At 47.8% G+C, this 16350-nt stretch overlaps 1 protein-coding gene across 1 annotated transcript; it reads right to left on the bottom strand.

Moving 5' to 3' along the window:
- Positions 1–4630: 4630 nt before the first annotated feature.
- On the bottom strand, positions 4631–16313 carry LOC127140273 (collagen alpha-3(VI) chain-like; the record flags this gene model as incomplete). The annotated part of the gene is made up of 3 exons (XM_051068345.1): positions 15949–16313; positions 7129–7361; positions 4631–5168 (listed from the first exon to the last, which is right to left on the bottom strand). Coding segments are annotated over exons 1-3 (1061 nt in total), but the record flags the coding sequence as incomplete, so codon positions are not given.
- Between the last annotated feature and the right edge of the window lie 37 nt (positions 16314–16350).

The raw sequence follows: 16350 nt of genomic DNA, 5'->3' as shown, positions 1-16350 counted from the left end.
GCTTCATTTCTCAAACGTTTCATGTGGTTAAATCAGATGATGGGAGCTAACCTCAATGTTTACGACCTGCACTATCAAAGCTGGCACACCAGTTTTGTCTAAGTGGCACTGGCTGACCTGAACTTGGTGAAAAAACATCTTAGGTACGGCACAATTTGCATCCTACCATGACCTCGCAGTGTAAAAATTGATCACTTTCTTACCAGTTACCGTTGGTGTCATGGGCGTGGCCCTCACTACCACTGTGTTCATTGCAGAGGAGAGCTGTTCTTGGATGCCGGGGAGGTCAGTGAACTCAGACACAGATAGGGCCAGACTAGGGTCATATGATATCTTCTGCAGCTCTCTAATGTCAGAGCTCCTTGTTCCAATGCCAATCACAAAGATGCCTGTTGTTTGAGAGCAGAGGCCGGTGTATCTACATTGTCAAAAGACCTTCCGCCATTTAGCAGGATCAACATCTGTGGGACACCTTGCAGGCGCCTACTCCCAGAGGAGTTTGTAAAGACATTGTCCCTGACGTACTGGAGGGCTGCCCCGGTGTTGAGGGGTCTGCCTCCTCTGTGTCTCAGCCCTCTGACTGAATCCACAATATCCTCTCTGGTGGTGTATGTGTTGAGATAGAAATGGACCTCTGCATCTCTGCCGTACTGGACCACAGAGACGCGGTCGTTGTTTTCTCCCACATTAAGAAATGGACCTCAATGCATCTTGGCAGGTACTGCCACAAGTCGGAAGGAATCCCACATTAAGTTTCTCTACCACTCTCTCAAAAAATCAAGCATGGCAGGGAAGCCATTCCTTGTGCCATCAGAACCATCCAGAAGGAATACGATATCCTTTTTGGCAGAGTCAACTGAAAAAGACAGGAAGACAAGGAAGTAAAACCTTTGAAAAAGTGCGCTGGAGAACTAACCCTCACTAAGTGGTGAGCTGTCTTTCAAGTTTTGTTCTTTACTTTTGTTTTTCTGTGAGAGCACCTTGCACTTTCTACTTCAATTTTAAGCAGCAGGAAATCATGCCACCGCCTGTCTTTAAATGCACACATGGAAACTAAACAAGTATCACACTTCATCTCTTTTGCTCAGTGTAAGTGAAACAAGTCAGGCAGGCCCTCAGGCAAGAGGTCATGCTTGTTAACATACCAAGTACAGTTGGTGATTCTGGGGTGACGTCAATGACCACAGCCTCCACGGAGGACTGGAGCTGCTGTTGGACACTGGGCAGGTCAGTGAATTCAGACACAGATAGAGCGGTACTGGGATCGTGGGATATATTCTGCAGCTCTCTACTATCCGAGCTCCTGGTTCCAATTGCAAAGATCAACACCCAGCTGTTTGAGGGCAGAGGCTGGTGCATCAACACTGTCAAAAGACTTTCCACCACATAGCAATATCAGGACCTGTGGAACTCCTTCCAAGCGCCTGCTTCCTGCAGAGGCCGTGAAGACATTGTCCCTCAAGTACTGGAGAGCTGCTCCAGTATTGAGCGGTCTTCCGCCTTTGTGCCTCAAACCTCTGACAGTGTCGAGGATCTCTCCCTTTGTGGTGTACGTGTTCAGATAGAACTGGACAGCTGGATCTCTGCTGTACTGAACCACTGAGACGCGGTCTTTGTTGTCATCCACGCTCAGTGTCTCTACTACTCTTTGGACAAAGTCTCGCATAGCTGGGAATCCACTTCTAGTACCATCAGAGCCATCCAACAAGAACACAACATCCCTTCCCACTGGCTTTTTCTCCACTAGGGGACAAAAGATTTGAGACATTTTTAGCTTCATTTCTCAAACGTTTCATGTGGTTAAATCAGATGATGGGAGCTAACCTCAATGTTTACGACCTGCACTATCAAAGCTGGCACACCAGTTTTGTCTAAGTGGCACTGGCTGACCTGAACTTGGTGAAAAAACATCTTAGGTACGGCACAATTTGCATCCTACCATGACCTCGCAGTGTAAAAATTGATCACTTTCTTACCAGTTACCGTTGGTGTCATGGGCGTGGCCCTCACTACCACTGTGTTCATTGCAGAGGAGAGCTGTTCTTGGATGCCGGGGAGATCAGTGAACTCAGACACAGATAGGGCCAGACTAGGGTCATATGATATCTTCTGCAGCTCTCTAATGTCAGAGCTCCTTGTTCCAATGCCAATCACAAAGATGCCCTGTTGTTTGAGAGCAGAGGCCGGTGTATCTACATTGTCAAAAGACCTTCCGCCATTTAGCAGGATCAACATCTGTGGGACACCTTGCAGGCGCCTACTCCCAGAGGAGTTTGTAAAGACATTGTCCCTGACGTACTGGAGGGCTGCCCCGGTGTTGAGGGGTCTGCCTCCTCTGTGTCTCAGCCCTCTGACTGAATCCACAATATCCTCTCTGGTGGTGTATGTGTTGAGATAGAAATGGACCTCTGCATCTCTGCCGTACTGGACCACAGAGACGCGGTCGTTGTTTTCTCCCACATTAAGTTTCTCTACCACTCTCTCAACAAAATCAAGCATGGCAGGGAAGCCATTCCTTGTGCCATCAGAACCATCCAGAAGGAATACGATATCCTTTTTGGCAGAGTCAACTGAAAAAAGACAGGAAGACAAGGAAGTAAAACCTTTGAAAAAGTGCGCTGGAGAACTAACCCTCACTAAGTGGTGAGCTGTCTTTCAAGTTTTGTTCTTTACTTTTGTTTTTCTGTGAGAGCACCTTGCACTTTCTACTTCAATTTTAAGCAGCAGGAAATCATGCCACCGCCTGTCTTTAAATGCACACATGGAAACTAAACAAGTATCACACTTCATCTCTTTTGCTCAGTGTAAGTGAAACAAGTCAGGCAGGCCCTCAGGCAAGAGGTCATGCTTGTTAACATACCAAGTACAGTTGGTGATTCTGGGGTGACGTCAATGACCACAGCCTCCACGGAGGACTGGAGCTGCTGTTGGACACTGGGCAGGTCAGTGAATTCAGACACAGATAGAGCGGTACTGGGATCGTGGGATATATTCTGCAGCTCTCTACTATCGAGCTCCTGGTTCCAATTGCAAAGATCAACACACCCAGCTGTTTGAGGGCAGAGGCTGGTGCATCAACACTGTCAAAAGACTTTCCACCACATAGCAATATCAGGACCTGTGGAACTCCTTCCAAGCGCCTGCTTCCTGCAGAGGCCGTGAAGACATTGTCCTCAAGTACTGGAGAGCTGCTCCAGTATTGAGCGGTCTTCCGCCTTTGTGCCTCAAACCTCTGACAGTGTCGAGGATCTCTCCCTTTGTGGTGTACGTGTTCAGATAGAACTGGACAGCTGGATCTCTGCTGTACTGAACCACTGAGACGCGGTCTTTGTTGTCATCCACGCTCAGTGTCTCTACTACTCTTTGGACAAAGTCTCGCATAGCTGGGAATCCACTTCTAGTACCATCAGAGCCATCCAACAAGAACACAACATCCCTTCCCACTGGCTTTTTCTCCACTAGGGGACAAAAGATTTGAGACATTTTTAGCTTCATTTCTCAAACGTTTCATGTGGTTAAATCAGATGATGGGAGCTAACCTCAATGTTTACGACCTGCACTATCAAAGCTGGCACACCAGTTTTGTCTAAGTGGCACTGGCTGACCTGAACTTGGTGAAAAAACATCTTAGGTACGGCACAATTTGCATCCTACCATGACCTCGCAGTGTAAAAATTGATCACTTTCTTACCAGTTACCGTTGGTGTCATGGGCGTGGCCCTCACTACCACTGTGTTCATTGCAGAGGAGAGCTGTTCTTGGATGCCGGGGAGATCAGTGAACTCAGACACAGATAGGGCCAGACTAGGGTCATATGATATCTTCTGCAGCTCTCTAATGTCAGAGCTCCTTGTTCCAATGCCAATCACAAAGATGCCCTGTTGTTTGAGAGCAGAGGCCGGTGTATCTACATTGTCAAAAGACCTTCCGCCATTTAGCAGGATCAACATCTGTGGGACACCTTGCAGGCGCCTACTCCCAGAGGAGTTTGTAAAGACATTGTCCCTGACGTACTGGAGGGCTGCCCCGGTGTTGAGGGGTCTGCCTCCTCTGTGTCTCAGCCCTCTGACTGAATCCACAATATCCTCTCTGGTGGTGTATGTGTTGAGATAGAAATGGACCTCTGCATCTCTGCCGTACTGGACCACAGAGACGCGGTCGTTGTTTTCTCCCACATTAAGTTTCTCTACCACTCTCTCAACAAAATCAAGCATGGCAGGGAAGCCATTCCTTGTGCCATCAGAACCATCCAGAAGGAATACGATATCCTTTTTGGCAGAGTCAACTGAAAAAAGACAGGAAGACAAGGAAGTAAAACCTTTGAAAAAGTGCGCTGGAGAACTAACCCTCACTAAGTGGTGAGCTGTCTTTCAAGTTTTGTTCTTTACTTTTGTTTTTCTGTGAGAGCACCTTGCACTTTCTACTTCAATTTTAAGCAGCAGGAAATCATGCCACCGCCTGTCTTTAAATGCACACATGGAAACTAAACAAGTATCACACTTCATCTTTTGCTCAGTGTAAGTGAAACAAGTCAGGCAGGCCCTCAGGCAAGAGGTCATGCTTGTTAACATACCAAGTACAGTTGGTGATTCTGGGGTGACGTCAATGACCACAGCCTCCACGGAGGAGCTGCTGTTGGACACTGGGCAGGTCAGTGAATTCAGACACAGATAGAGCGGTACTGGGATCGTGGGATATATTCTGCAGCTCTCTACTATCCGAGCTCCTGGTTCCAATTGCAAAGATCAACACACCCAGCTGTTTGAGGGCAGAGGCTGGTGCATCAACACTGTCAAAAGACTTTCCACCACATAGCAATATCAGGACCTGTGGAACTCCTTCCAAGCGCCTGCTTCCTGCAGAGGCCGTGAAGACATTGTCCCTCAAGTACTGGAGAGCTGCTCCAGTATTGAGCGGTCTTCCGCCTTTGTGCCTCAAACCTCTGACAGTGTCGAGGATCTCTCCCTTTGTGGTGTACGTGTTCAGATAGAACTGGACAGCTGGATCTCTGCTGTACTGAACCACTGAGACGCGGTCTTTGTTGTCATCCACGCTCAGTGTCTCTACTACTCTTTGGACAAAGTCTCGCATAGCTGGGAATCCACTTCTAGTACCATCAGAGCCATCCAACAAGAACACAACATCCCTTCCCACTGGCTTTTTCTCCACTAGGGGACAAAAGATTTGAGACATTTTTAGCTTCATTTCTCAAACGTTTCATGTGGTTAAATCAGATGATGGGAGCTAACCTCAATGTTTACGACCTGCACTATCAAAGCTGGCACACCAGTTTTGTCTAAGTGGCACTGGCTGACCTGAACTTGGTGAAAAAACATCTTAGGTACGGCACAATTTGCATCCTACCATGACCTCGCAGTGTAAAAATTGATCACTTTCTTACCAGTTACCGTTGGTGTCATGGGCGTGGCCCTCACTACCACTGTGTTCATTGCAGAGGAGAGCTGTTCTTGGATGCCGGGGAGATCAGTGAACTCAGACACAGATAGGGCCAGACTAGGGTCATATGATATCTTCTGCAGCTCTCTAATGTCAGAGCTCCTTGTTCCAATGCCAATCACAAAGATGCCCTGTTGTTTGAGAGCAGAGGCCGGTGTATCTACATTGTCAAAAGACCTTCCGCCATTTAGCAGGATCAACATCTGTGGGACACCTTGCAGGCGCCTACTCCCAGAGGAGTTTGTAAAGACATTGTCCCTGACGTACTGGAGGGCTGCCCCGGTGTTGAGGGGTCTGCCTCCTCTGTGTCTCAGCCCTCTGACTGAATCCACAATATCCTCTCTGGTGGTGTATGTGTTGAGATAGAAATGGACCTCTGCATCTCTGCCGTACTGGACCACAGAGACGCGGTCGTTGTTTTCTCCCACATTAAGTTTCTTACCACTCTCTCAACAAAATCAAGCATGGCAGGGAAGCCATTCCTTGTGCCATCAGAACCATCCAGAAGGAATACGATATCCTTTTTGGCAGAGTCAACTGAAAAAAGACAGGAAGACAAGGAAGTAAAACCTTTGAAAAAGTGCGCTGGAGAACTAACCCTCACTAAGTGGTGAGCTGTCTTTCAAGTTTTGTTCTTTACTTTTGTTTTTCTGTGAGAGCACCTTGCACTTTCTACTTCAATTTTAAGCAGCAGGAAATCATGCCACCGCCTGTCTTTAAATGCACACATGGAAACTAAACAAGTATCACACTTCATCTCTTTTGCTCAGTGTAAGTGAAACAAGTCAGGCAGGCCCTCAGGCAAGAGGTCATGCTTGTTAACATACCAAGTACAGTTGGTGATTCTGGGGTGACGTCAATGACCACAGCCTCCACGGAGGACTGGAGCTGCTGTTGGACACTGGGCAGGTCAGTGAATTCAGACACAGATAGAGCGGTACTGGGATCGTGGGATATATTCTGCAGCTCTCTACTATCCGAGCTCCTGGTTCCAATTGCAAAGATCAACACACCCAGCTGTTTGAGGGCAGAGGCTGGTGCATCAACACTGTCAAAAAGACTTTCCACCCACATAGCAATATCAGCGACCTGTGGAACTCCTTCCAAGCGCCTGCTTCCTGCAGAGGCCGTGAAGACATTGTCCCTCAAGTACTGGAGAGCTGCTCCAGTATTGAGCGGTCTTCCCGCCTTTGTGCCTCAAACCTCTGACAGTGTCGAGGATCTCTCCCCTTTGTGGTGTAACGTGTTCAGATAGAACTGGACAGACTGGGATCTCTGCTGTACTGACCACTGAGACGCGGTCTTTGTTGTCATCCACGCTCAGTGTCTCTACTACTCTTTGGACAAAGTCTCGCATAGCTGGGAATCCACTTCTAGTACCATCAGAGCCATCCAACAAGAACACAACATCCCTTCCCACTGGCTTTTTCTCCACTAGGGGACAAAAGATTTGAGACATTTTTAGCTTCATTTCTCAAACGTTTCATGTGGTTAAATCAGATGATGGGAGCTAACCTCAATGTTTTACGACCTGCACTATCAAAAGCTGGCACACCAGTTTTGTCTAAGTGGCACTGGCTGACCTGAACTTGGTGAAAAAAACATCTTAGGTACGGCACAATTTGCATCCTACCATGACCCTCGCAGTGTAAAAATTGATCACTTTCTTACCAGTTACCGTTGGTGTCATGGGCGTGGCCCTCACTACCACTGTGTTCATTGCAGAGGAGAGCTGTTCTTGGATGCCGGGGAGGTCAGTGAACTCAGACACAGATAGGGCCAGACTAGGGTCATATGATATCTTCTGCAGCTCTCTAATGTCAGAGCTCCTTGTTCCAATGCCAATCACAAAGATGCCCTGTTGTTTGAGAGCAGAGGCCGGTGTAGCTACATTGTCAAAAGACCTTTCCGCCATTTAGCAGGATCAACATCTGTGGGACACCTTGCAGGCGCCTACTCCCAGAGGAGTTTGTAAAGACATTGTCCCTGACGTACTGGAGGGCTGCCCCCGGTGTTGAGGGGTCTGCCTCCTCTGTGTCTCAGCCCTCTGACTGAATCCACAATATCCTCTCTGGTGGTGTATGTGTTGAGATAGAAATGGACCTCTGCATCTCTGCCGTACTGGACCACAGAGACGCGGTCGTTGTTTTCTCCCACATTAAGTTTCTTTACCACTCTCTCAACAAAATCAAGCATGGCAGGGAAGCCATTCCTTGTGCCATCAGAACCATCCAGAAGGAATACGATATCCTTTTTGGCAGAGTCAACTGAAAAAAGACAGGAAGACAAGGAAGTAAAACCTTTGAAAAAGTGCGCTGGAGAACTAACCCTCACTAAGTGGTGAGCTGTCTTTCAAGTTTTGTTCTTTACTTTTGTTTTTCTGTGAGAGCACCTTTGCACTTTTCTACTTCAATTTTAAGCAGCAGGAAATCCATGCCACCGCCTGTCTTTAAATGCACACATGGAAACTAAACAAGTATCACACTTCATCTCTTTTGCTCAGTGTAAGTGAAACAAGTCAGGCAGGCCCTCCAGGCAAGAGGTCATGCTTGTTAACATACCAAGTACAGTTGGTGATTCTGGGGTGACGTCAATGACCACAGCCTCCACGGAGGACTGGAGCTGCTGTTGGACACTGGGCAGGTCAGTGAATTCAGACACAGATAGAGCGGTACTGGGATCGTGGGATATATTCTGCAGCTCTCTACTATCCGAGCTCCTGGTTCCCAATTGCCAAAGATCAACACACCCAGCTGTTTGAGGGCAGAGGCTGGTGCATCAACACTGTCAAAAGACTTTCCACCACATAGCAATATCAGGACCTGTGGAACTCCTTCCAAGCGCCTGCTTCCTGCAGAGGCCGTGAAGACATTGTCCCTCAAGTACTGGAGAGCTGCTCCAGTATTGAGCGGTCTTCCGCCTTTGTGCCTCAAACCTCTGACAGTGTCGAGGATCTCTCCCTTTGTGGTGTACGTGTTCAGATAGAACTGGACAGATGGATCTCTGCTGTACTGAACCACTGAGACGCGGTCTTTGTTGTCATCCACGCTCAGTGTCTCTACTACTCTTTGGACAAAGTCTCGCATAGCTGGGAATCCACTTCTAGTACCATCAGAGCCATCCAACAAGAACACAACATCCCTTCCCACTGGCTTTTTCTCCACTAGGGGACAAAAGATTTGAGACATTTTTAGCTTCATTTCTCAAACGTTTCATGTGGTTAAATCAGATGATGGGAGCTAACCTCAATGTTTACGACCTGCACTATCAAAGCTGGCACACCAGTTTTGTCTAAGTGGCACTGGCTGACCTGAACTTGGTGAAAAAACATCTTAGGTACGGCACAATTTGCATCCTACCATGACCTCGCAGTGTAAAAATTGATCACTTTCTTACCAGTTACCGTTGGTGTCATGGGCGTGGCCCTCACTACCACTGTGTTCATTGCAGAGGAGAGCTGTTCTTGGATGCCGGGGAGGTCAGTGAACTCAGACACAGATAGGGCCAGACTAGGGTCATATGATATCTTCTGCAGCTCTCTAATGTCAGAGCTCCTTGTTCCAATGCCAATCACAAAGATGCCCTGTTGTTTGAGAGCAGAGGCCGGTGTAGCTACATTGTCAAAAGACCTTCCGCCATTTAGCAGGATCAACATCTGTGGGACACCTTGCAGGCGCCTACTCCCAGAGGAGTTTGTAAAGACATTGTCCCTGACGTACTGGAGGGCTGCCCCGGTGTTGAGGGGTCTGCCTCCTCTGTGTCTCAGCCTCTGACTGAATCCACAATATCCTCTCTGGTGGTGTATGCGTTGAGATAGAAATGGACCTCTGCATCTCTGCCGTACTGGACCACAGAGACGCGGTCGTTGTTTTCTCCCACATTAAGTTTCTTTACCACTCTCTCAACAAAATCAAGCATGGCAGGGAGCCATTCCTTGTGCCATCAGAACCATCCAGAAGGAATACGATATCCTTTTTGGCAGAGTCAACTGAAAAAAGACAGGAAGACAAGGAAGTAAAACCTTTGAAAAAGTGCGCTGGAGAACTAACCCTCACTAAGTGGTGAGCTGTCTTTCAAGTTTTGTTCTTTACTTTTGTTTTTCTGTGAGAGCACCTTGCACTTTCTACTTCAATTTTAAGCAGCAGGAAATCATGCCACGCCTGTCTTTAAATGCACACATGGAAACTAAACAAGTATCACACTTCATCTCTTTTGCTCAGTGTAAGTGAAACAAGTCAGGCAGGCCCTCAGGCAAGAGGTCATGCTTGTTAACATACCAAGTACAGTTGGTGATTCTGGGGTGACGTCAATGACCACAGCCTCCACGGAGGACTGGAGCTGCTGTTGGACACTGGGCAGGTCAGTGAATTCAGACACAGATAGAGCGGTACTGGGATCGTGGGATATATTCTGCAGCTCTCTACTATCCGAGCTCCTGGTTCCAATTGCAAAGATCAACACACCCAGCTGTTTGAGGGCAGAGGCTGGTGCATCAACACTGTCAAAAGACTTTCCACCACATAGCAATATCAGGACCTGTGGAACTCCTTCCAAGCGCCTGCTTCCTGCAGAGGCCGTGAAGACATTGTCCCTCAAGTACTGGAGAGCTGCTCCAGTATTGAGCGGTCTTCCGCCTTTTGTGCCTCAAACCTCTGACAGTGTCGAGGATCTCTCCCTTTGTGGTGTACGTGTTCAGATAGAACTGGACAGCTGGATCTCTGCTGTACTGAACCACTGAGACGCGGTCTTTGTTGTCATCCACGCTCAGTGTCTCTACTACTCTTTGGACAAAGTCTCGCATAGCTGGGAATCCACTTCTAGTACCATCAGAGCCATCCAACAAGAACACAACATCCCTTCCCACTGGCTTTTTCTCCACTAGGGGACAAAAGATTTGAGACATTTTTAGCTTCATTTCTCAAACGTTTCATGTGGTTAAATCAGATGATGGGAGCTAACCTCAATGTTTACGACCTGCACTATCAAAGCTGGCACACCAGTTTTGTCTAAGTGGCACTGGCTGACCTGAACTTGGTGAAAAAACATCTTAGGTACGCACAATTTGCATCCTACCATGACCTCGCAGTGTAAAAATTGATCACTTTCTTACCAGTTACCGTTGGTGTCATGGGCGTGGCCCTCACTACCACTGTGTTCATTGCAGAGGAGAGCTGTTCTTGGATGCCGGGGAGATCAGTGAACTCAGACACAGATAGGGCCAGACTAGGGTCATATGATATCTTCTGCAGCTCTCTAATGTCAGAGCTCCTTGTTCCAATGCCAATCACAAAGATGCCCTGTTGTTTGAGAGCAGAGGCCGGTGTAGCTACATTGTCAAAAGACCTTCCGCCATTTAGCAGGATCAACATCTGTGGGACACCTTGCAGGCGCCTACTCCCAGAGGAGTTTGTAAAGACATTGTCCCTGACGTACTGGAGGGCTGCCCCGGTGTTGAGGGGTCTGCCTCCTCTGTGTCTCAGCCCTCTGACTGAATCCACAATATCCTCTCTGGTGGTGTATGTGTTGAGATAGAAATGGACCTCTGCATCTCTGCCGTACTGGACCACAGAGACGCGGTCGTTGTTTTCTCCCACATTAAGTTTCTTTACCACTCTCTCAACAAAATCAAGCATGGCAGGGAAGCCATTCCTTGTGCCATCAGAACCATCCAGAAGGAATACGATATCCTTTTTGGCAGAGTCAACTGAAAAAAGACAGGAAGACAAGGAAGTAAACCTTTGAAAAAGTGCGCTGGAGAACTAACCCTCACTAAGTGGTGAGCTGTCTTTCAAGTTTTGTTCTTTACTTTTGTTTTTCTGTGAGAGCACCTTGCACTTTCTACTTCAATTTTAAGCAGCAGGAAATCATGCCACCGCCTGTCTTTAAATGCACACATGGAAACTAAACAAGTATCACACTTCATCTCTTTTGCTCAGTGTAAGTGAAACAAGTCAGGCAGGCCCTCAGGCAAGAGGTCATGCTTGTTAACATACCAAGTACAGTTGGTGATTCTGGGGTGACGTCAATGACCACAGCCTCCACGGAGGACTGGAGCTGCTGTTGGACACTGGGCAGGTCAGTGAATTCAGACACAGATAGAGCGGTACTGGGATCGTGGGATATATTCTGCAGCTCTCTACTATCCGAGCTCCTGGTTCCAATTGCAAAGATCAACACACCCAGCTGTTTGAGGGCAGAGGCTGGTGCATCAACACTGTCAAAAGACTTTCCACCACATAGCAATATCAGGACCTGTGGAACTCCTTCCAAGCGCCTGCTTCCTGCAGAGGCCGTGAAGACATTGTCCCTCAAGTACTGGAGAGCTGCTCCAGTATTGAGCGGTCTTCCGCCTTTGTGCCTCAAACCTCTGACAGTGTCGAGGATCTCTCCCTTTGTGGTGTACGTGTTCAGATAGAACTGGACAGCTGGATCTCTGCTGTACTGAACCACTGAGACGCGGTCTTTGTTGTCATCCACGCTCAGTGTCTCTACTACTCTTTGGACAAAGTCTCGCATAGCTGGGAATCCACTTCTAGTACCATCAGAGCCATCCAACAAGAACACAACATCCCTTCCCACTGGCTTTTTCTCCACTAGGGGACAAAAGATTTGAGACATTTTTAGCTTCATTTCTCAAACGTTTCATGTGGTTAAATCAGATGATGGGAGCTAACCTCAATGTTTAACGACCTGCACTATCAAAGCTGGCCACACCAGTTTTGTCTAAGTGGCACTGGCTGACCTGAACTTGGTGAAAAAACATCTTAGGTACGGCACAATTTGGCATCCTACCATGACCTCGCAGTGTAAAAATTGATCACTTTCTTACCAGTTACCGTTGGTGTCATGGGCGTGGCCTCACTACCACTGTGTTCATTGCAGAGGAGAGCTGTTCTTGGATGCCGGGGAGATCAGTGAACTCAGACACAGATAGGGCCAGACTAGGGTCATATGATATCTTCTGCAGCTCTCTAATGTCAGAGCTCCTTGTTCCAATGCCAATCACAAAGATGCCCTGTTGTTTGAGAGCAGAGGCCGGTGTAGCTACATTGTCAAAAAGACCTTCCGCCATTTAGCAGGATCAACATCTGTGGGACACCTTGCAGGCGCCTACTCCCAGAGGAGTTTGTAAAGACATTGTCCCTGACGTACTGGAGGGCTGCCCCGGTGTTGAGGGGTCTGCCTCCTCTGTGTCTCAGCCCTCTGACTGAATCCACAATATCCTCTCTGGTGGTGTATGTGTTGAGATAGAAATGGACCTCTGCATCTCTGCCGTACTGGACCACAGAGACGCGGTCGTTGTTTTCTCCCACATTAAGTTTCTTTACCACTCTCTCAACAAAATCAAGCATGGCAGGGAAGCCATTCCTTGTGCCATCAGAACCATCCAGAAGGAATACGATATCCTTTTTGGCAGAGTCAACTGAAAAAAGACAGGAAGACAAGGAAGTAAAACCTTTGAAAAAGTGCGCTGGAGAACTAACCCTCACTAAGTGGTGAGCTGTCTTTCAAGTTTTGTTCTTTACTTTTGTTTTTCTGTGAGAGCACCTTGCACTTTCTACTTCAATTTTAAGCAGCAGGAAATCATGCCACCGCCTGTCTTTAAATGCACACATGGAAACTAAACAAGTATCACACTTCATCTCTTTTGCTCAGTGTAAGTGAAACAGTCAGGCAGGCCCTCAGGCAAGAGGTCATGCTTGTTAACATACCAAGTACAGTTGGTGATTCTGGGGTGACGTCAATGACCACAGCCTCCACGGAGGACTGGAGCTGCTGTTGGACACTGGGCAGGTCAGTGAATTCAGACACAGATAGAGCGGTACTGGGATCGTGGGATATATTCTGCAGCTCTCTACTATCCGAGCTCCTGGTTCCAATTGCAAAGATCAACACACCAGCTGTTTGAGGGCAGAGGCTGGTGCATCAACACTGTCAAAAGACTTTCCACCACATAGCAATATCAGGACCTGTGGAACTCCTTCCAAGCGCCTGCTTCCTGCAGAGGCCGTGAAGACATTGTCCCTCAAGTACTGGAGAGCTGCTCCAGTATTGAGCGGTCTTCCGCCTTTGTGCCTCAAACCTCTGACAGTGTCGAGGATCTCTCCCTTTGTGGTGTACGTGTTCAGATAGAACTGGACAGCTGGATCTCTGCTGTACTGAACCACTGAGACGCGGTCTTTGTTGTCATCCACGCTCAGTGTCTCTACTACTCTTTGGACAAAGTCTCGCATAGCTGGGAATCCACTTCTAGTACCATCAGAGCCATCCAACAAGAACACAACATCCCTTCCCACTGGCTTTTTCTCCACTAGGGGACAAAAGATTTGAGACATTTTTAGCTTCATTTCTCAAACGTTTCATGTGGTTAAATCAGATGATGGGAGCTAACCTCAATGTTTACGACCTGCACTATCAAAGCTGGCACACCAGTTTTGTCTAAGTGGCACTGGCTGACCTGAACTTGGTGAAAAAACATCTTAGGTACGGCACAATTTGCATCCTACCATGACCTCGCAGTGTAAAAATTGATCACTTTCTTACCAGTTACCGTTGGTGTCATGGGCGTGGCCCTCACTACCACTGTGTTCATTGCAGAGGAGAGCTGTTCTTGGATGCCGGGGAGATCAGTGAACTCAGACACAGATAGGGCCAGACTAGGGTCATATGATATCTTCTGCAGCTCTCTAATGTCAGAGCTCCTTGTTCCAATGCCAATCACAAAGATGCCCTGTTGTTTGAGAGCAGAGGCCGGTGTATCTACATTGTCAAAAGACCTTCCGCCATTTAGCAGGATCAACATCTGTGGGACACCTTGCAGGCGCCTACTCCCAGAGGAGTTTGTAAAGACATTGTCCCTGACGTACTGGAGGGCTGCCCCGGTGTTGAGGGGTCTGCCTCCTCTGTGTCTCAGCCCTCTGACTGAATCCACAATATCCTCTCTGGTGGTGTATGTGTTGAGATAGAAATGGACCTCTGCATCTCTGCCGTACTGGACCACAGAGACGCGGTCGTTGTTTTCTCCCACATTAAGTTTCTTTACCACTCTCTCAACAAAATCAAGCATGGCAGGGAAGCCATTCCTTGTGCCATCAGAACCATCCAGAAGGAATACGATATCCTTTTTGGCAGAGTCAACTGAAAAAAGACAGGAAGACAAGGAAGTAAAACCTTTGAAAAAGTGCGCTGGAGAACTAACCCTCACTAAGTGGTGAGCTGTCTTTCAAGTTTTGTTCTTTACTTTTGTTTTTCTGTGAGAGCACCTTGCACTTTCTACTTCAATTTTAAGCAGCAGGAAATCATGCCACCGCCTGTCTTTAAATGCACACATGGAAACTAAACAAGTATCACACTTCATCTCTTTTGCTCAGTGTAAGTGAAACAAGTCAGGCAGGCCCTCAGGCAAGAGGTCATGCTTGTTAACATACCAAGTACAGTTGGTGATTCTGGGGTGACGTCAATGACCACAGCCTCCACGGAGGACTGGAGCTGCTGTTGGACACTGGGCAGGTCAGTGAATTCAGACACAGATAGAGCGGTACTGGGATCGTGGGATATATTCTGCAGCTCTCTACTATCCGAGCTCCTGGTTCCAATTGCAAAGATCAACACACCCAGCTGTTTGAGGGCAGAGGCTGGTGCATCAACACTGTCAAAAGACTTTCCACCACATAGCAATATCAGGACCTGTGGAACTCCTTCCAAGCGCCTGCTTCCTGCAGAGGCCGTGAAGACATTGTCCCTCAAGTACTGGAGAGCTGCTCCAGTATTGAGCGGTCTTCCGCCTTTGTGCCTCAAACCTCTGACAGTGTCGAGGATCTCTCCCTTTGTGGTGTACGTGTTCAGATAGAACTGGACAGCTGGATCTCTGCTGTACTGAACCACTGAGACGCGGTCTTTGTTGTCATCCACGCTCAGTGTCTCTACTACTCTTTGGACAAAGTCTCGCATAGCTGGGAATCCACTTCTAGTACCATCAGAGCCATCCAACAAGAACACAACATCCCTTCCCACTGGCTTTTTCTCCACTAGGGGACAAAAGATTTGAGACATTTTTAGCTTCATTTCTCAAACGTTTCATGTGGTTAAATCAGATGATGGGAGCTAACCTCAATGTTTACGACCTGCACTATCAAAGCTGGCACACCAGTTTTGTCTAAGTGGCACTGGCTGACCTGAACTTGGTGAAAAAACATCTTAGGTACGGCACAATTTGCATCCTACCATGACCTCGCAGTGTAAAAATTGATCACTTTCTTACCAGTTACCGTTGGTGTCATGGGCGTGGCCCTCACTACCACTGTGTTCATTGCAGAGGAGAGCTGTTCTTGGATGCCGGGGAGTCAGTGAACTCAGACACAGATAGGGCCAGACTAGGGTCATATGATATCTTCTGCAGCTCTCTAATGTCAGAGCTCCTTGTTCCAATGCCAATCACAAAGATGCCCTGTTGTTTGAGAGCAGAGCGGTGTATCTACATTGTCAAAAGACCTTCCGCCATTTAGCAGGATCAACATCTGTGGGACACCTTGCAGGCGCCTACTCCCAGAGGAGTTTGTAAAGACATTGTCCCTGACGTACTGGAGGGCTGCCCCGGTGTTGAGGGGTCTGCCTCCTCTGTGTCTCAGCCCTCTGACTGAATCCACAATATCCTCTCTGGTGGTGTATGTGTTGAGATAGAAATGGACCTCTGCATCTCTGCCGTACTGGACCACAGAGACGCGGTCGTTATTTTCTCCCACATTAAGTTTCTCTACCACTCTCTCAACAAAATCAAGCATGGCAGGGAAGCCATTCCTTGTGCCATCAGAACCATCCAGAAGGAATACGATATCCTTTTTGGCAGAGTCAACTGAAAAAAGACAAGGAATCCAAAAAGTAAAAACCTTTGTG

Source organism: Lates calcarifer, unplaced genomic scaffold, assembly GCF_001640805.2.
Source record: "Lates calcarifer isolate ASB-BC8 unplaced genomic scaffold, TLL_Latcal_v3 _unitig_4212_quiver_2475, whole genome shotgun sequence".
Taxonomy (NCBI): domain Eukaryota; kingdom Metazoa; phylum Chordata; class Actinopteri; family Centropomidae; genus Lates; species Lates calcarifer.
This window is presented reverse-complemented; position numbering and strand designations above follow the sequence as displayed.